Genomic DNA, 21,946 nt, shown 5'->3' on the forward strand with positions numbered 1-21,946 from the left:
ACTCTTTCAGAGAGAGTTGAGGGGCATCAGATGAACCACTGTTAAAATAACCCTACTCCGACCAAGAGGAAAGTGACAGCCACAGTAATCACCAAATGAGACTACGCAGTTGACCTTCTACCTTCTCCTGCTGTCTCTCCTCCGAGGTGATACTTACACTGGGGTGTGTCGTCAACTTTGTTGCTACGCAGAGCCCTGTGAGCCCCTTGCTCCCTCAGGTCTCACCTTTTATCCACTAAAGAGTCATTATTCTTTAAGTTGTTCCATCTAAGATTTTCAGCTTGACTCCTGGACTCCTTATTTCCCACGAGTATTGGAAATGGAATCACAAAGTCTTTGTTGGCTCTGTTTTCACATTTCTCTCATTGGTTACACAGTTCACCTATGTAACCATTGGTATAGTGGTTATACTTGTTCTCTACGTGGCCGAGAGTCACTAACCTTCAATAGAAAACCAGATCTTAAAACTGGGTGTTGTGGCATGTGCTGTAATCCTAGTACTGTGAAAGGTGGAAGCAGGAGGATTAGCTCAGTGCGTTACGCTGCTTGCTACCAAGTCTGAAGATCCAAGTTCGGTTCCCAGTACCCATATGCTGGAAGAAGAGACTATCTGGCTCCTATACTAAGAACATTTTGTTTTTCCCTTCACATCTGTAACTCTAGTTCAAATGCTTTCTTCCAGTCTCTAAGCACTAGGCACACAGGTAGTGCACAAATATACATGCAGACAAAGCACCCATACATGTAAAATAATAAGAATAAAGTTAAGGTTCCTTTTTTTCTAAGCCAGCACTAGATTGATGTTGGTCATAGAAAATGTTAGATATCTCTAAGGGGAGGGGAGGAAGGGGAGGAGGAGGAAGGAGGAGGAGGAGGAGGAGGAGGAGGAAGAGGAGGAGGAGGAGGAGGAGGAGGAGGAGGAAGAAGAAGAAGAAGAAGAAGAAGAAGAAGAAGAAGAAGAAGAAGAAGAAGAAGAAGAAGAAGAAGAAGAAGAAGAAAAAGAAGAAGAAGAAAAAGAAGAAGAAGAAAAAGAAGAAATAGAAGTCACAGGCTCTCCAGTAAGCTAAGGATGTAGACCTGGCCATCAGCCTGACTGTAACTTACAAAGGACACTAAATAAAAATCATAGGCTAAGCTATTCCCCAATTCTTGAAATAATTGTGTGAAGTTGATGGGATTTTTATAGAGTAGCAAATGACTCACTGATGTTGGTAACTGGGACCATGGTACATGGTAACAGAAACTGAAGATCTGGGAGTAACTTTGGAACTGGGCAGTAGGAATATCTGCTCAAGCTGGAAAGGAGAACATTGGTGAAAACCCACATTAGTGAAACACAGACTTTAAGGAGGCTGCTAAGGGATTCCACAAGGAGGGAGTGATACATGGAGATACTCGCCACCTATCCAAGAACTACAGCAACAGCATCACCTGCAGTCATGTTCGAAATATAGGAATTTACTTGAATGAACTGGATGTCCCCGCTAAGGAATCACCAATCACAACACTGATACTGTGGCTCGTTTTGTTCTCACTACTTCCAGCAAATGTGAAAGAAAATATAAGAATAAGGCCTCTCTTGGTACACAAGTGACAATGAAAATAAAATTATTTATACATGTATACATATACATGTATTAAAATAACACTGAAAGTGAAAATGTGAACAACACACCATGAAATATATTCCTTTAGTCCATACTTAAATTTTAAAAAGTTGTTCTTTGTGGTGTATAAGTGTTCTCTGATATCAGTGGAGACTGGTTCTAATCTTCAAGACTCCCTCCTCCAAAAACACCGAAGTGTGAGGACATCTAAGTCCTTTATATAAAAATTGTATAGTATATGCATATAACCTATGCATAGTCTCATATGTACTTTATGGCCATATAAATAAATGGCATTAGTTAGGAAATAATGACAAGAAAAAAATCTGTTTATACAAATACATGCTGATTTTTAAATTTTGAATGAAGTTAGCTTTCTAACTCCACAGACTCCTCTTGGAAAAGACTTTTCTTGTCATCATTTCTGAAACAACAAAGAATGCAGGTAACTCAGGACTCTACTTATGTATGAAGCTTTAATGGTTTATTCTCCATTATTTTTATTGGCAAAAGATTCTCATTCCAAATTTAATTCATAATGAAAGGCTTTAAACCTGTAACTCGTCTACAGAAAGCTCCATTTTCTTGGCTGACTAGAAAGATTTTTCATCTAATGTTATTTTTTTCATTATAGAGAAAGAAAGTAAATTAAAAAAATAGGCGACATTAAAGTTTGGTTCACATTAGGTCTTCAGTGTTTTGTTATACGATCTCACTTGTGTTAGAAGAGAACTCTATGTACTATAGAAAGCCAACAGTAAACCGATGGGTAAGGGTCTACATATTTATCATGCTGCACCTTGGTGGCCTTAAAAGTTGTTCCCTATTGAAAACCTAGCCAAAACCCATGGCTCAGGAGGTTGAAGGCCCTAGTGGGGAACCTACTATTCTTATTTTGATAAGTGGAAATGTTGTCATATTGCCTTCTAAATTTTTACATTTATAGCCTTAGAGCTGCTCTCAGTCTTGGCAAGGGAAGTCTCTTTCTGTAGTGGGTAGCAGTTAGTGCATAGACTCAACTGGTCAGAGTTGGGAGTATGTGCCCATTCAGTGCTCAGCCCTAATGTGGCATTTCTATCAATCCCATCAAGGCTCAGGGAACTTGTGGAGAGGAGGCAGAAAGAATGTAGAGTTAAAAGATGAGGCAGAGGGTCCCGAAGGGCTGCTGTAGACATGACATGGCTGTGGCACTCATGGGCTCACCGAACTGAGGTTACCTGCACACGAACAATCTGAAGACAGTTGGCATCCCAGGAGGCAGCAGTAACTGGAAGTTATGGGGAGAGTGTGTGGGGGAATCTTGTAGTAGATTATGATCAAGATACACTGTATAAATGTATGAATAAATTAGAGTCTTTAAAAAAAGTTGCCTCAATGGGTTGGGTCAAGGCCTCAGACCAAGAAGTTAAAAAAAAAAATATACATGTCTGACAAGCCCCCAAACAATTTTAATAGAGCTCTTTTCAAAAACCTAAGAAATTAAACAAAAATACATGGCATCATATATATCAGTAGATTTATAACTGTAAATAGAACCCTCAAGATAGGAAAGAGGACAAACATTTTACACAAGCAAAATAATCTGCACCTGGCTAGGAAAGAGCTGGTACTCAGACTACATTTTCTCCGATGGAAATAAAGACAAAAGTATGCACCAAAGGCAAACTTGGAGTAAATGGGGGTGTTCCGCACCCGCATATCTCAGTTCCTAATAAAAGGGATGCAACCACCTCAGCAAGTAATTTCTTCTGAAGAACCATGAAGAACACAGGCTTACACACTAGATAGAGAGAGCTGCTGTGAGAGACAGACAAAAGGACAATGACACAGTTTGTTCCAAGGTGGGCCAACGGCCAGTCCCACAGCCTATGAAAGAAAAGTGTAAAGTCAAAATAAAAAAACACATCCTTCGAATGATCAGGGTGTTAGATAGCTCAAGTGAGGTTGTCATAGAGTGTGTATACATGTGGGGGCAGACAGCTTGCTTATACATGGAATGTGGACAGAGAACTGGCAACTGGCACTGTGGGACCTGGCATTCCAGTAGGATTCAGAAGACATTTAAAAGTATGTACAAATTTAGTTTTCAGAGAAGTGGATGTTTGCTAGGTCTACTAGAATCCAAGATGCGCCAAATCAAAGTTTCGGCATATCTCAAGGTCTACATCAGTGACTGTCAGAATAACTGGTTTTCTATAGTGAAGCAGTAAACAAGAGTGAAGGTAGCCGATAAAGTATCATATGTGTCCTAGTAATTCCCAGAGACTAAAACCTGGCCACTACAGAATGGACAGAACCACATAAAAGAATTAAAGTATTACTTGGGGGCCTATGGTGTGGCTCAGCGGGGAAAAACACTTGCTACAAAGCCTGGTAAGTCAAGTTCCATTTCTAGAAGAGACTCCTGCAAGTTGTCCTCTAGCCTCTATACACACACTGTGACACGTGTGCCCAACAAAATACATAACTAATTAATGTAAAAAAGCTGATGGTTACTGATGGGCATTTCCTCAATTGCATAGAAATACCTAGAAACAATCAAATACCCCTTTATAGAAAGAGCTTGGAAATTAGGAAATAAACTGGTATTGAAGGGTTAAACAGTTAAAATATAACACAACAGAAAACTAGGAAAATGCTCAACTGTAGAGTGGAGACACCATCCCAACCCTGTGCCAGTTACCTGGGTATAATCTCAGGGGACACCCAGATTAGGACTGTGTAAGGAAAAAGATGATGCTCAGCCTTTAACAGGGAAAAGAAACATCTGTGACAACAGGAACAGGCTCTCGTCAACTGAGCAGGATGCAAACAGTGAGCTTTAGGATCTGAGAGTCAGCTCCCAGGAATTTCTGAGGCATACACCAAGAGGCATATACACTGCAGCTTTGCACTTAAGTATTAGTCTTCTCAAGAAGATCTTGGTTCTCTGAAGAAGCTAATTCATCTTCATATTCCACAATATTTATTTATAGTTGAGGGAAATGGATATAGTGCGAATCATAAGGTCCTTTCACTATGAGTGGATGCATTATTTACAACCTTGCAGACCCACTTAATTAGGTAGCCCTAAACCATTAATTTATTCCTAAACTTAGCCTGTAGCTCTATTGCACACTCTGGAACTTGACAACTGTTTATAATAATGAAACAAGGATAAACTATTTATAGGATTTTAAAATGGTGGTACACACTTCTAATCCCAGCACTGGGTGCCAGCCTGGTTCCAAAATGAGTACTGGGCTAACCAGAGCTACATAGCAAGAAATGGAAGCAAACTGAACCCCAAAAGTTGCAAATACAGAGAAAGCAAATGTTCAACATAATAAGTAGTCAAATATGAATATGAATAAAAGATTGACCAGTGTGACTATGTTTTTAAAAAACTTTGAGACTTGTAACATCTTACTTTTTTAGATATTGCCAGACTTGTTAAGTGTCTAATTATGAAAATATTCTGTATTTAATATCTAGCATGAAACACAAGATACTAAAAACATCTTTGAGATGTCGACATGTCTGAGAGGACGGAGGACTGGGCCCTCTTCTGCCTGCCCCTGCTGTCCTTGGGCACACCTAATACCTGCTGTTTGAGCTGCTGCACCAGGCGGTCCTTTTCCCGTTTCAGTGCGGCCACTTCTTCTTGGGTCTTTTTCTTCGAGGAGGAGAGCTCCAGGAGGGCTATGTTAGCGTCCTTTTCGCTAATGGCAGCCAGAAGAGCTTCTTGTCTGAAAAGGAGGGGAACAAAACACATGAGTACTGAAACACTTTGTAGTTCTACAAAGAAAAGTCTGGAGAACAAAGGAAAACAACGGAGTTTTATATCATTTCGAAGGGTGGCAGGAAGTTTATGCCATGTGATTTAGGTCGCATTGCTCACTTGAGCAAGGGCATGAAAGAGCCAAGCACTGAGTAGGACCACAGCACAGGACAGCTTAACTCTAATAGGTCAGGGTGAGACGTGCATGAACTCTCTCCATCTCTGTCTCTCCTCTCTCTCTGCAGGAGCATGTGTGATGTGTGGCCTGATTTCCTTGGTGGGATCTGGTTTCTGAGTGTGACCGGTGTCTTCAGGGGAAGGTTCCACGGTCTGACACGGTACTCATCAGCAGGAGGAATTAAGTAGTTAAAGCATATATGTGACAAGATTGGACCAACTAAACAAAACGTCACTAACTTTGTACATTTTTTTGAATTTAGCTACAACTCTATATAGGAACTTTTTTTTATAATTTTACTTTTTAATTAAAAAGTAAAATAAGGCCAGGAATGGTGACACGTTCTTTAATAATCCTAGCACTTGAGGGGCAGAGTCAAGCCAATCTCTGTGAATTCGAAACCAACCTAGTCTAGGTAGTGAGTCCCAAGCAAGCAAGAGCTACAAAGTGAGGCTGTCTCAAAAACAGTCTGTTCTCTCTATTCATGTGGAGTCTTGGGTATGAAAACCATTTTTTCTATTAAATAATTTGCCCACCCAGGGCTAATAATCCATAAATCTCCCTTAGTTTCTATGACTTTTATGCAAATCTGAACCCCTACTTAACCCCTATTTCTTTCCTTCAGGGTGATTCTTTTAAAACTTACAAAAGCAAAAGACTATGAGGCTGGACCTCGGCCAGTGGAGAAAAGAAAACAGTTACTAGCCGTGTTAGAATAAGTACCACACGGGACCTTCCTGTCCTGGTGGCTGCCGGCCTGGGGCGAGTCTTGCTGCACTCCTTTACAAGAGGAGCTGCCTTGCCAAGCTGTTCTGGCTTTGCTCTCATGTCCCTTTGTAGGGCATGGTGACTATTCTTTCTATTTGCCCTTTGTTCCCACCATGGGAAATGAACTCAGGCTGTCAGGCTCGGGTACAAATGCCTTCACCTTCTGTACTAATCATGTTGCCAGCCCTGATTTGTAAACTTCAAAAAAGTGGACTTAGAAACACAACCATTCGCTCCTGGAGCAAGATCAGTAAGTGTTTGATCTCATTACTGCAAGTAAGTTTAGGGCTGTGACTTTATTGGTCATGATCTTTATATATACTTTGAAACAATAACTTAAATGTCACAGATCACCAGTGACTCTGTTATAGGCAGATACTGGGGTTTAGTGGGTACCCATTGGGATTTCTTATAATGAGGAACTGGATCAGGGACACGGGAAAGTGGTAGAAACAGCTACAGTTTTATCAAGAAAGAAAACATTTCTAAAAAGGAAAGTAGCCCAGAGCTGGTGAAAAGGGCTGAGGCTCAATGGAGAGCTGTATGAAGCATTAAAACTTTTATAGTCTTGGATCTTGGGATCATTTGCATATAATAAATTTATTTTGTGCTTGGTGCTACGTGTCAGCTTTTATGATAAGAGCTTTCAGTTTCTCTGTGCAAACTTTAATACTGCGCTAATTCTGACCTCCCCTTTTGCCCTACTCTTTACCACAGTCTGGCTCTACTCTAGTCTGTGTACACAAAGGAAAGATCAAGGAGGCACGTGGAAGGAACTTACATATAATCTGAACGAGCTGGTGAAGAAACCCATCCTTCTCTAGGTCACCTCTCGTGGAAGGGGACAGATCTGAGTTGCTACAAGAGAACTGTATAAAGAAGCTGTGGGTTCTGACCCAGGAAATGCTGAATCTGAAAAAGCGCTGTTGAAGCTTAACTTTGCTTCTGACTTTTGTTAAGATAATTGCGCTTCAACTGCAGTCATATGGAAAAGTTTAGTGAGGCCACAAACTGGAAGACTGTCATTTAAATATTCTAAGATTTTATTTTGGATGAGTAGATCTACTAAACTCTGAACAAGCCATATACCAAATGTGGGCCACAGATCAGTTTACAATACGAAAATAAAAGCTTAACTTTTACTGTTGGAAGAGAAGATCCTCATGGATGCTAGTATCACTTTCTACTGTTTCAGCACTGTAGAATGGCAGGTGGCTTACACATCCAGGTTCTAGTTAGCACCAAAGCAATAAAGACTGTCTAAATACATCGACTGATCACTTGAAACACATTTTAAGCAGTGAGATGCCCTTATAGTTGAAGGAATTCAAGCTGGTCTCACTGGGCACTGGACACTTCCTATGGACTGTCATCAGGGTCCTTTGAGGACACAAGACATTGGGATGAGGAGCACGCACTCTCAGTGAGGGTGCTGCATATCTGTGCCCTGTCAGAATCAGTTGGTATTGGCCAAAGAGAAAATGAGGAATTATTATAACCAGTATAATTATATGGCATCAGTATCTTTATTAGATACAAAGATGATAGGGATTTGAGTTTTGTACCAGGAGAAATGCTCGGGGGCAAGCATGCCAACCTGAGTTTGATGGTGGAAGGAGAGAATTGACTATGTAGAAGGAGAGAAATGTCTAGTCTCTGGCCTCTATATTATGTGTGTGTGCATGCACACATACTCATGAGGAGGTAATAAAAGGAGAGAAGCACAGTGTGAAAGGGGGAAACTATTCTACACTGTTGAAGTATTTTGATTGACTTCCAACTCTTACATAAATGGTATGCTTGGACAGTGAGGGATAGAGCCAGTATTGTTCTCTTGGTTATATTATAATCCTAATAAATTTGTAATGGATACTATTAATGCCCAAAGAAAACATGAATAAGCCTCTGGAGCTTCACTTGCTTTTCACTGGGATCCACTCCAGATGCTGCTCAGGTCTCTCCCCATCCTGACAGCTGATTCTGTGTACAGACTCGAGGCTACCACATCCCAAGCTATGGAGTTACCCAACTCCCAAACACCTAATATAATAGATGCACAGTATCTAAAGAGGTACCTTTTCCTCAGGTTCCCCACACCCTCAAGGTGACACACTCTTTCCTCAGAATGCAAGAAGCAATCCCCTCCTGCGGCCATCAGGGAATCAGAGCCTGCCTGACTTGGAAGTATCTACTATAGATCCATCAACCCCCGGCACAGAATCCCCCCTTTTCTGGAACCTGTTAGATGGCAACCCCGCTTCTTTGTCCTGTGGGCCTCAGCTTTCCTCAGGACACCCTTGTCATGCCTGTCTTTCCTTGACGTTAATAACTCTTCTAATAAACCCAGTTCTTATTTAAATGGACGTTCTGCCTCGGTGTTCCCTTGAGCCCAAGCTTGAGACTTTGCACTCTCATCACCAGTTTCAGATGTCGTACAGTGAAGTGCAACAAACCTCTGTTGCTTTGCTGTAGAGAGCTCTCTGCTGTATGGACCCCCAAGGTTTCAGGTGCTGAGCAATGGTTAAAACTACCCAGAACTACTAAGCCTTTACTTGGGTCCCTTGCAAGATCTGATGGGGCAAAGGCCCACGCTCAAGCCTAGCATGGATAGTCACACTTAGAATCCATCTATGCCTCACGTCTATCCCTTTACTTGTCCTGGCTCCTAACGTTTCACTGTTGCTGAATAAAAAGTCTCTTGCAAACTTGCTTTTTGCTAGTCCTGGGTGTGGAGCAAACTGGATCTTTTTGGGTGAACCATCTTGAAAAGACTGTGGAATCACTCCTCTTCTTGGCTCGTGGAGACTAACTCAGGGCCTTGAGTTCCACTACTGAGTAACATTCTTCGGAAATGTTTAAGACAAGGCAAGGATGTGTAGGCAACAGCAACAGCTTTAAACTTGGTGCCATTACCCCTGCTGCTCTCCTGGTGTATCCGACAGGAAGGACTACACTGTGAGCTGGTACTAGGTGCTTGTTAGACCACACTACAAAAAAGCTGAAACTTTTGTTTTCAGAGGCAACAAAATTCAGAATGAAATAAAAAGTTAAGTTGTGAAAGAAACTGGGTTTAGTTGCTGCCTATTGAAAACAGTCTTCTTTGTAAAAAGATATTTATTGATAAAACATTTTTATCTGATAGAAACAAAGACACAGAAAAGAAGATAAAAAGTCAGAAGCGATCCTCTCTAGGAAGAGACTTAGAATTTGAGGAGCTGGACACAAACAGAAGTTGACCACAAAAGAGTGCTCCTGACTAGAGGCTGCCACCAAGATGGAGTCCTGTTAGCACAAGCAGCCTTGCTGTTTCCCTAGAGACCTCCAAGAGAGCAAGTAGGAACACACAAGAGAGAACCCCCAGGGGATCAGGACAAAATGTTGTGCACTTCCTGCCAAGTCACTCTCCCAGTTCTGAGTCTATTCCTCAGTTAACAAACAAACACCCCCACCATCAACTGTGGACACAAACATTTCAGTGGTTAGCAACCCCTATTTCCTGAGTAAGTTGCAGCAAAAAGGCAAGTCATTAAAGTGGCTAGTCACTCTGTCCCTAGTGCTGTAAACTACACCAGCTGAACTTGCTCTTTGACCTGCAAAGTCTAATGGAATCAAGATGTTCACTACTGTGGCATTTGAGCTCCAGGAAATAGTAAGACCTCGCCTCTGTTCCTTTCCCCCTTCTGGGCAAATTTCAGAAACTAGAGACAAATATCAAAGGCAGGGAGCTGACCATCCTCTGATGATTCTGAATCTTTAACACAGTGGCCTTCCAGCACCAATAAGTAAGAAACTGCAACCGAGACTGAAACAGGGACTTGGCGTGAGTGCTCTGCACATGAGCGTGCACAGAAGCGCACTGAAGTACACGGAGCATGAATTAAGGATCATGGCCAACAGTGTTTACCACTCCTTCCTCGTCCAAGTATGAATTTCCAGTTGGACAGCTGCAGAATTACATACAACATGCTCCATAATTCTGAAAGCTTTGGGGGAAGGATCAGATGAAAGGAGGCTAGTGGCTTTAGCATGCGAACACCATAGGGGAAGAGGCATAGTTTAATTGACAACAACCCATATTGAATAGAAAATCCACATTCTCTTATTAAGGGATTACGTACACTTTGATTCTGTGGCCTTGTTATTTAAAGCTATTCAGAGACTGTAGGCACTTGCTGGGATATCTGTTTTGTTCTATCTCATGCTCTGAAGATGTCCACTCAATTATAATTTCCTCCTTTCTTTGCAGAGGTCTCTGAGTATGGAAGATACATTAACCTGATTAACCTTTGTGAAAGGCACAATGGGGCTGCTGTAGGTAAATCAGATCTTTCAAAAACTGAACCATGTGTTCTGTTCTTTTACTTGGATAGTAGGAAATATCCTGGATGCAAGGTATCTGCACCAAGTCAGCATTTCCCTCACCATCCTGTTTCCCCATCATGCTAATGGAGGCACCCACTCCTGGGTCCCCAGGACAACAGTACTTGTACAGTCCAATTGCATTTGCACATATGGCCAACACTGAGCACTGCTCCTTTTCTCTAATTCTTTACTGAATGCATGGCTTTATATGGGGACTGTCATTCCTGAACCACTACCACCCATTTATTTGGGGTTCCCTTTACTCTTATAAGTTCCATCTCCAACTTTCCCATCATTATGCACTATCCTGCTCACGAGGATCACAGGACATGAACATGGACCAGGGACAGTGAAGAAGAAAATGTGGACTCTGAATCCCTGACAACTTCAGGGAATTATACCAGTCTGCATTCTCACCTGAAAAAGACGTAAATATATATCTAATACACTCTACTGTTTTGTCAAAACAGTGAGCATATATATCTTGCCTTTAATAAAATATTTTACAGCAGCTTAGTTTTGCAAATCTACAACACTCTGTGGAGAGTCCCTATGTAGCAGAATGCACAGTATAACTGAAGTCCAGGGAATAGGAGGAGGCACACATACAGCTCAGTGAGTAAAAGGCCCCACAGGCATGATGATGACTCAGTTCGACCCCTGGAAGTGCCATGAAGACGCTAGGTGCGCACTGGTAATCCGAGTACCCCTACAGGAGATGGTGTGTGTGCGTATGTATGGGAAACATGTGGTCCCCTCTGCTTTTTATGTATCTACTTTTAACAACAGCGTGGGACCTGTGAGATGGCTTAGTGGGTAAGGGTGCCTGTTGCCAAGTCTGAGGCTTGATTTTGATCTCTAGGACTCATGGTGAAAAACCAGAACCAGCTCCCCCAAATTATCCTCTCACCTCCAAATGTGTACCCCCCCTAATAACTCTAAGAAAGATTAAGCCAACAAACAGAAAACAAAGCACTTGGAAAGGTAGTTTTTACTGGTGATTTTAGTCAAATCTGATCAGGCACCCACTGAGCTCTGTCTTCCTCTGCACTGGAGCACTGGGCAAGGAGGCTTGGGAAGTCTATGCCTCGAGAGATAAAGCTGAGTGAGTGCATGACAGTCCACTGCAATTTTCTTTCATTTTAGTGCTCTGTTCTAACAATACTTATTCTGTGCTTCATTGATAACTTAACATCTATAAGAAATCATATAGTCCTCCATGTGCATTCATGGTCTCCTCAAATTAAGTGCACTTGAGGTTACACACACACACACACACACACACACACACACACACACACACACACACACACTTATGGGCCGCTCCATTTATCTTGTCCTCTTTCTGAAGAAAGTTTGTTTCCAAAGGAAACTAAAGTTTCCTTGTGTCATTTCTCAGAACCCAAGCTTCAGAACACCTCCATTTCCTTCCATGCCTGTTTAAGAATCACTGAATGCTTTCAGCCATTAATCCCTGTACTCTGTCACTGTCCCACTGTTTACTTAACCTTTCCCAATCTTGGATGGACGGCACACTCACACCAGCTGCCCACCATCCACTGAGGACATGCACTTGCCATTTCTCTAGCTTGCACTGTCTTTCAGGTTGGATGGCTGTGGTATTTGCTGGAAGAATAGCAGCAGTGTTACAGTCTCAGCTTTCCACGCGTCCTTCTCAGCAGACACCTGACACAGCCAACAACTAATCTTTGGCCTTGTACACTGTCCTGCTAGCAACTGATGGAGATGAAGGATGAAGAAGAGCCACGGTGATGGCTTGGAGCAGCCTAGAGGTCTCCTCTCCTCTCTGACACACTCCAGTCAGTGTCCAGTGTCCATAGCAGAACTTGTAAGGACCCTAGCTCTGCTGAACTAGTTTGGGAGGGTGCAGCTCGATAATCATGCCCTGCTCCCTCTCATATATTCTAAGATGCTTGTCAAATCCCACGCATAATTTAGAAAAAGCAAACATATTTTTTTGCATTTTATTAAGTATAGAGGAATTCAGGATAATTTTAAAAATTCTTTTTTATTAATGTTAAAGGCAGAAAAGACAATGTATAGTTGAGTCTGGCCTCAAATTCATGATTCTCTTGTCTGCCTTTTCAGCATATCCTACTGGCACTGGCCACAGTAGGTGAATTCTTTTTTAATTATGTTAAAAATATTAAAACTATGCCTGCAAATATAGTAAAGCCTCCTCATTTCTTAATTTGTAAAATTAATTATTTTTATTACCTAAACATGATTCTAGGTAAGAAAATTAGATTGCTTTTCATGGCCTGGGATTTTTATTACAATGAGAACTAAGACATTAGATTGAGCATACTTAATTAAATATTTAAAACTACATTTTAAGGGCCAGTGAAATGGCTCAGTGTGTAAATGTACTTGGTGTTAAGCTTGATACACAGAGTTGTTCCTCAGGACACGATGGAAGGAACCAAACCACAACTTGACGCACTCTCCCACCTTAGAATACTGCTTTTTTTTTTTTTTTTAAGTTGTGGTTTGGTGTTTTGTTTTGTTAGTGTTTTGTTTTTGGTGTGTAGGGGGGTGAGGGGTCTTGTTGCCATGGTGCTTATGTAGAGGTCATAGGACAATTTGTGAAAGTCTGTTCTTTCCTTCCATCGTGCAGGAACTGCTCCTGCAGAGGACCTGGCTTTGGTCCCCAGCACCAATGCTGGGTGGCTTACAACCAACCGACTGCCTGTAACTCCTGCTCCAGGGACCTGATGACTCTGACCTCTTTGCATATTTGAACACATATTTGTAACCCACATATATGCACATACATAATTAAAGACAATAAAAGCAAACAATTAAAATCCCTTATGCATGGAAGAAAGGGTATCTCAAATTCCTAACAGTCCTATTCTATAAACATGTGATGCACCAAAGAGATATTTGTATTGTGAAAGAAGCAGAGAGAAAACAACACAAAGACTAAGTAAAAGCAAGTATTATGCTTTAAAAAAAGAGGTACTCTCTAATCAGGAATATTACTTTTTAAATTTCTGCGATGGTGTCTCAGCCTGCTGCCTGTAGAGGACTACTGAACTGTTCTCCCTGCTTTGCTGCCCTAAGTAACCTGGGATGAGAGATACCTCCCTGCACTAGATTACAAGGCACTTGTTGAGGAGTTAAGACTGTGACAACAGAAAATTATTTTAGAGTTACTAACAGACTTCAATTTGATGTTTTGTGGATTAAGATGCATTTTAAAAGCATCCTAGCTGCAAACCTTACCATTCTATGAAATGGGTAAGTATACAAATATAGAAACCACACACGATGACATTCAAACTGCCACCTGTTTCCTGTGTACCTTTTCCCGTCAAGGGTTCCAGTTATCTGAACATACTCAGTGTCCCACAAATGCATGCTGCCTCTTCCCTTCTCAGAGGAAACTGTTATCCGTGCACTCACAATGGCTGTCTTCCGACCCTGTCCCGTCGCTGGCTCACTCAGTTCAGTACACATTTCTTTGATTTTTTTCTGAATGCCTTCTCTGTGACCATGGCTACAAGCACCAAGAAAACTAACAGCCTGAAGGAAGTCTGGGGAGCCCTAAGAGATCCTAGCAAGCAAGGGGCTGGCAAGTCCAGAGACTTTGGAAGGTCTGGGACTGATAGCAAGCCTCCACAGACAATGCTGGGTTAAAAAGGAGGTCTAGGAGTACAGACCCTTCTAATTATGTTTTATTTAGGAACTGTTAAACCATGGAGGCTCACAGGGGCTGCCCATCTCCTTCTGAATTATCTATTAGTGACATTTATAAAGAAAAATTAGAAAATGAATCCTTTCTTATTCATCAGGTTAGCCATGTATATCTACAAGTTCTCACTTTATAACGTCATTCTTCCATGGAAACAAGGATCTTAAGCTGTTTAATCATATAACAATCTTTGTATTCTGAAATTTTATTAGAGAATAGTATCTAAGATTATTTTGAAAGTGTTTTAACGTTTTCAAAAATCAAGAGAACAGGCAACAGACTAGAAGAGTATATTTGCAAAACATGTATCTGATAAACAATTGGTGTGCAAAATAAGTAAACACACACACACACACACACACACACACACACACACGCACACACACACCCCTCTCTTTCAACTCAACTAAATAGTGGAAATATGGGCCAAGGATACTTGACACCTGAACAACATACAAGCACATTTTAGCTTGGAATCTGAATATTCCATACAAATGGTAAGTGCAGCTCTAACAGGATCCCCTTGTTAGTACTCTGTAATGCACTTGTTAGTACTCTGTAATACACTTGTTAGTACTCTGTAATACACTTGTTAGTACTCTGTAATACACTTGTTAGTACTCTGTAATGCACTTGTTAGTACTCTGTAATACACTTGTTAGTACTCTGTAATACACTTGTTAGTACTCTGTAATACACTGAAGCCGGAGGAGTTAAGACTCTAACAGCCATATGACCCTGGCACTTGTAACAGAGACAAGAAAGAGGAAGAATGATCACTAGCTGTCATAGTTTCTGCCAATTTGACACAAACCTCAACAAAGCTGGGAAGAGGGAATCTCAACAGAGGAACTGGCTCCATCAGACTAGCCAATGAGCATGTCTGTTGGGCATTTTCTTGGTTGCTGATTAATACGGGAGGGCCTAGCCTACTGTGGGTGGTGCTGGCCCTGGGCAGGGGGCTTGTGCTGTAAGGGAAGAGGCTTGTGAGCCGTGTTGCTCTATGGCTCTGATTCAGTTCTTCCCTTTAGGCTCCTGCCTTGGCTTTCCCTTGATGATGGACTGGCAGCAGCAAACCTAATGAATTCTTTCCTCCCCAAGTTGGTTTTAGTCAGTGTTTTGTCACAGCAAGAGTGAAGCAAATTAGGTCACTGATTTAGTAGCTCACTAAAGTATAAAAACTGTTTAAAACCATATGGCCAACACCGTAGAAAACTGAAGTCAATTTTACTTTATAAAAATCAATACAAGATAAGAAATGAGTGAAAATAGTAAACATCTTTGAGCAGGTTTTGGCACTGTAAGCAATGAAATAAAGAATGGGTAGAAAAAGCCAAGACACAAACAGCCCGGGGCTGTGCTCCAGAAAGAATGTGGGGTCTGAGCAACTCTCCTCCTCAGTCTCCCAGCAGAAAGAGAACGTTTCTAGACAGGATACAAACTGCTCTGCCTTTGTCCTACTTCATGGATCTAGGGCTGTGCTCCAGTTAAAAGGCCGCCCTGAGACCATGTGTGGTTACCACTGTAAATAAATCACTGGCTGTAACATGGTCCATGGGCCCAGCCGTGTTATCCCCTAGGAATATATACTTTATTGCATCAGCCCTCAGAACAAGACACGGTTTCCTGATTCAGAAAGTGTGCCTTTAAATCAGGACACCTGGATATCCCTGAAACTACTTAAAAACACAATGGGTCTTAAGCAAGTACTGCTTTTAGGGCTGGCCTGCACTTGCCTGAAACTGTTCCTTTACCCCTATGTGCTGCATTCAAAATGAGGCCCACAAACGGCCCATGTGTGTGGGTTACCATGGTACTGATGGTAAAGGAGTTTAGTATCTTACACCTCTATGCTCCTGCTGTTCCCTAACTTCCCAAGCAATTTCCATATGTCCACTTCCCCTTTTAGGCCCAGTTTCTTAACAAGAAGAACAAAGAACAAACCTGGCTTTGCTCTAGGTAACCCACCAAGGACCCTCGCTGGAATAGTTCTGCAGTCAACCTGCCAAGGTGTACTGGGTAAAGCCACACAGGGCAGCCAATATCATTTAAATTGATTATATCTCAGACCAAGATCAGTAAAAGCACTAGTCTTAAGGAAAACAGGAGAAATAACCAGTTGTAAAGGTCATGTGCTTGTTGAATTTTAAGGACTTATGACTTGAGGACAAAATCTCCAAGGTGTCTTGTATATTCTCAACTCTTTGAATAAAATTCGTAAAAGCAGACATCCTGGGACTGCAGGACAGACTGCTACCTCTGTATACCTTGGCCCACATCCCTGGTCCAAGGGGAAACAGCACACAGTGCCTCTGGACACAGGGATACAGGAACAGACAGCCGCCAGTACCCTCGGTTCTGGTCTGTGCCCAGGATCGAACTGGACTGGCCAACAGCTTCCTGCACCCAAATCTCGGGGGGAGAGAGCGGGACCCTCAGAAGTGTGGATACTCCTGAGAAGTCAGAGGAGAATACCCTCTGCCCACAGTCCAGACCCAAGAGGGAATCGCATAGTGTCGACTGTGCCCCCGGGGTGCAAGGACCTACATGAGCAATCAGGGGCAGGACCCTTTGATTCCTGCCCACGCCTAGAGCTGGAAGACAGTCTCCAGGAGCACCTCTACAGCTGAGAGCAGAGCGCCTGTTCTCAGGAAAGGCTGAAAGAAAACAGGAAAGCAGTTCTACAGGAGTGCTGACACAGAGGCCTACAGCAGGGTCAAGTCACTCTCAGAAACAGCAAAACAAGCAAACACCAGAGACCACCCAATGGCTAGAGGTAAGCGCAGGAACCTGAGCAACAGACACCAAGACTACTTGGCATCATCAGAGCCCAGTTCTCCCACCAAAGAGAATACTGGATATCCAAACACACCAGAAAAGCAAGATTTAGATTTAAAATCACATTTTTTTGATAATGATGGAGGACTTAAGAAAGACATTTGCACCTAGGCCAGAGGAGGATTCCTTGCCCTAGTGGCTTAGTAGAGGGATTGCTGTGATTGGTGGTGCTAAACAGGCAAAGCTGTGATTGGTGCAAACACAAACCTTAATTGCATGAAAATATCGTATGATTTTCCTTTGGCTGTCTGCGGGCTTCTTGGGTTCAGTTAATTGAGGTAGCTAGGACACAGTCTCCTGTGCTGCACCCTCTGGTGTTGCAAGCTAGCGCCCAACAGAGTGCTCTATCCCAGCAGTGTTTGCTTGCTATCAGAAGTGCATCCTGAGCTGGTATCATAAGAACAGAGTGGGCAGAGAGCAGAGTGGCAGCTGCAGCTGAGACAGTGGTCCAGTTGGGAAGATGGCGAGCACCTCAGATTCTTTGGCCAACAGTGTGATCCTGGCTGGTGTCAAGGGCAAAAGAATTCTAATGTCCTAGGTTGGCATGAGAGCTGCAACACTGGCTACGGTTAAGGGCTGACAGCCCTGACCTTCTGGCCTGTACCACCTGTAGAGGTATGGACCTAGGCCCAAAGCCTGGATGAAAACCTTAATACCAGCTGGTCCCAGAGAGCTGCTGTTCTCTACATGTGGCCACCAGTGAGTGCTGTCAGAATCCATGGAAACAAAAGCTCCCAAAGGCTGGCAGCTGAAGAGCTCCTCCTTACCTACCTGGCTAAGAACCACTAACTGTTAGCACTTTTCACCTATGAATTCCCCAAACAAGGAAGTCATAGACCAAACTGTTCACAAATGATTGAAATGTGCAAAATTCATACACATATTTTTCTGAAGTTTAAATTTTGGTAACTATTCAAAGTGGTACACAAAGAGCTGTGAACAGAATTTATGCAAATTATGACAGCTAGATCTCAAAATGCCGAATTCTTTGCTGACTAAAGAAACACACCCAGGGGCAAACAATATGGCTCAGAAGGTAAAGGTGCTTGTCTTTAACCCTGCTGACCTGAATTGATTCCTGGAACTTATGGTTCTCTGAGCTCCACATGTGCACTGGGGTACATGTATGAAGATGCATACCGCCCGAATAAACAAAAGCAATTAACATATGCAGTCGGATGTTGCAGTATACACTTCGCACTTGGGAGACCCAGGCAGGATAAGCCATCCTGAATTATGCCTGAGGCCCTATTTTAGAATACTGGATAAACCTTAAAGACTTTCTTAAAGACACCGTTAAATTGAAGGAGAAAAAAAAAAATCAAACAAAAAGAAACACAACCCAATAATTGGAAGTTTCTAAAGCAGCCATGGCTATAGAACAAAGAAGCGGAATAGTGTTGGCAGAGGCCGGAGGAAGGAAAAGAATTGTTTAATGGGTTCAGAGCTTCGGTTTGCAAGATGAAAATGTTCTAGAAGTCTGTTGCACAGCAGTTTGAGTATACGCAATACAGTCCAAGAAGATGATTAGGATGAGGGCTGGGCATGGTGACATAAGCCTTTAATCCTGGTATTCAGGAAGCGGAGGCAGAGGCAGAGAGGCAGAGGCAGGCAGATCTCTGTGAGTTCTACATTAGCCTGGTCTGAATAGTAAGTCCTTATTTTAAAAATAAAACTAAAACTTCAAGTTAAATTAAAAATCAAGCAGCATCTGACACAGAGCACATACTGATGTTCTAGTGACTGCACACACTGAACAATGATTCAGTGTAGTTTCTATTTCCAGAACACAGCATTTGGTTTGTCATATTTCTTGTAGTATAGAATGAATGGAAGCTTTAGGGGAAAGTAAAAATATTAATAGTAATAACTTCAAATCTATGTATGTGTTCTGGAAGAGTTAGGCGAGTAGCAGAATAAGGTGAGACATACAGTTTGACTTAAAATCTAAGAAGTGGACAACATCAGCTCCTTAACTAAAGAGTGCCTGGTAAAACAATGTGAGGCACGCTGTTCAGTGAAACAGAACGTTCTGGACACAGCTCTGCTGTAGCTTGACAGCTGTTGATTTAGAAAGGTTTTACTACTCTGTGAGTAGGGGGAACTCTTGATATGAATACAAAATATAGCTCATACAGTTAGTCAGTTTTAGGAAGGATTATGCGTGATTTTCATTTTCTTCTTATGAGATGTCTGAAGCTTTACAAAGTGAAAACAATCAATAACCTTAACTTAGAAAATGAGAAGTGGGTTGGGGATTTAGCTCAGCGGTAGAGCACTTGCTTAGCAAGCGCAAAGCCCTGGGTTCGGTCCCCAGCTCCGAATAAAAGAAAAAAAAAAAAAAAAAAGAAAACGAGAAGTGGAAGCAGGAGTGAGGAGAGACTGGCAGCAGGTAAGTGAGCGAGTCCTAGCTGTCTACAGTGCAGGTGAACAAGACAGTTTATACTTCTCTCAAGTGACCAGCCACCTTAGAAACACGTCCTTCAGGAAATGAATCTGGGCAGAAGGTAGGACTAGAACTGCACTTCCTTACAGGCCTTTCTGTACTGATTTCCATCTTCACTATGCATTACATTGGCTTCAAACATTACCAGAGGAACAACAGAAAATACTGGTCTTTACAATGTAAACTTGCTTTGTCTAGTTAAATAATTAGCCACAAAGCAAAGGAAATACTCAAAGCTTCAGGGTTGAAGCCATGGCTGCTGGGTCCACTGGGTAAGTATTCACCTCAGCTCTTACTGTTCTTCCATTGGGAACTGTTAAACTAGTCTCCAGAATTTCTTTAAAGGACAAGCTATGCAGAGAAGAAGACAGAGGTCAAAGATCGTGGGAGCTTTTAGCTTAAACCCTCTCTAGCTCCCCCTTACCTGCAACCCCCATGTATTCCTCGTCATTAAATCTTCTGCTCTTTCTACTTCCTCAATATTTCTTCACCCTCCACCTCTGACATAACCCTCATTCATCTGCTTCCCGCAAATTACTTTAACATTCACTTCTTGGGGCACCTTAAATATTCACATTTCTCCCCTTTCAGGTGAGTAAATTCTAGAACAGCATTAGGTGGCCAAAGAAATGCAGCTGCAAACCTGTTCTTTCCCACTTAGTGATGTGACAGACCATGGCTCATTTTTGTTTCCTCCACCCTGAGATGGGTGTGAGTGGGTGACGGAGGTGGCATCTCTCCTGCAGGCTGCTGTGAGGCTCCTGGAAGTCAGCACCACACACTTGGAAAAGAGGAAACAGCACTCTAACTGTTCTATTTCGTGTATTTTGTATTCTAAATGGAATCTCCGTTATAAAACTCTACCATTAAATACGTGTATGGCTGATTTTCTTTAGACTATTATACTGCTACTTTTGAGATATGGTATATATTAGAAATCAAGAAAAAGGGTATTTCCAAGACTAAAAGAAATCAAACTAACTTTTACATTCATCAAGTAATTTGTACAGAGTCCAAAGAAGGAAGAGAGCAAAGACTCCTTGTCTCCTTGGAGTGTGTATATGTAGACTGTTCTAATCATGGTGCTACTCCAGCAGGTACCCAGCTCCTCCCAGTAAGTGTTCCTAACTCAAGACAAGAAAGTATGTAAAACAGAGAAGCAACAGGACCTGATAATAACACAAGGTCAGCGGAGGGGAGGGGAGTGGTGTGTGGGAAAAGAAAGAATTGAAGTGCTAGGGAAGGGTGGACAACTGAGTCTTCACTGCCACACTAGGGTGTCTGAATTGTGTGCTGAAAGCAGTGGGTAGCCTCTGGACACTCTTAGGGAAACAGAATATGACCATACACATTTAAATTAAGATAGCAAGGAAGAAACCCAGACATAAGAGTTAGAATCAAAACAAAGCTTTTAAGACAGAAGACAAAATAATTTTGAAGTATTAATTTTTAGTATTAAATTTAAGAAAACTAAATAATTTTTGAAACCCTAGAGTTTAAAAATCAGTGATTTTAAAAATCAGTGAGCCATGGTGTGAGCATACGTAGACATTAGAGGGCAGTGTGTGTGACTGATTCTCCACTTCCATCATCTGGGGCCTAGGACTGCCATACAGCTGGTCAGGCTTTCAGGCACTGGGAACGGGACCTTCCTAAGAACTGCAGCACTCGGTTCCCAGGAACTCCTGACCTACCACTGGTCTGACCCTAGTTAAAACTGCCCAGGTGTATTAAAAAATGGGGTTCAGAGCTAAAAAAAGAATTCGCAGCTGAGGAATGCCGAATGGCTGAGAAACACCTAAAGAAATGTTCAACATCTTTAGTCATAAGGGAAATGCAAATCAAAACAACCCTGAGATTTCACCTCACACCAGTCAGAATGGCTAAGATCAAAACTCAGGTGACAGCAGATGCTGGCGAGGATGTGGAGAAAGAGGAACACTCCTCCATTGTTGGTGGGACTGCAGACTGGTATAACCATTCTGGAAATCAGTCTGGAGGTTCCTCAGAAAATTGGACATTGAACTGCCTGAGGATCCAGCTATACCTCTCTTGGGCATATACCCAAAAGATGCCCCAACATATAAAAAAGACACGTGCTCCACTATGTTCATCGCAGCCTTATTTATAATAGCCAGAAGCTGGAAAGAACCCAGATGCCCTTCAACAGAGGAATGGATACAGAAAATGTGGTACATCTACACAATGGAATATTACTCAGCTATCAAAAACAATGACTTTATGAAATTCGTAGGTAATGGTTGGAACT

The 21,946-nt window shown here is 42.1% G+C and overlaps 1 protein-coding gene across 12 annotated transcripts in view; it reads right to left on the reverse strand.

Annotated features, from left to right (window-relative positions):
• Erc1 (ELKS/RAB6-interacting/CAST family member 1) overlaps positions 1–21,946 on the reverse strand; it is a 292,052-nt gene that overhangs the window by 56,899 nt on the left and 213,207 nt on the right. For all 12 annotated transcript variants that reach the window (NR_172210.1, NM_001394884.1, NM_001394883.1 and 9 more), the window contains one exon: positions 5,191–5,335. Coding sequence is in view for 11 of the 12 variants with exons in the window: in NM_001394884.1 (NP_001381813.1) it covers positions 5,191–5,335 (145 nt within the window). In the remaining variant the exon portion in view is untranslated. The remainder of the gene's footprint in view (positions 1–5,190; positions 5,336–21,946) is intronic.

The sequence above is a fragment of the Rattus norvegicus genome, chromosome 4 (assembly GCF_036323735.1).
Source record: "Rattus norvegicus strain BN/NHsdMcwi chromosome 4, GRCr8, whole genome shotgun sequence".
Lineage (NCBI taxonomy): Eukaryota > Metazoa > Chordata > Mammalia > Rodentia > Muridae > Rattus > Rattus norvegicus.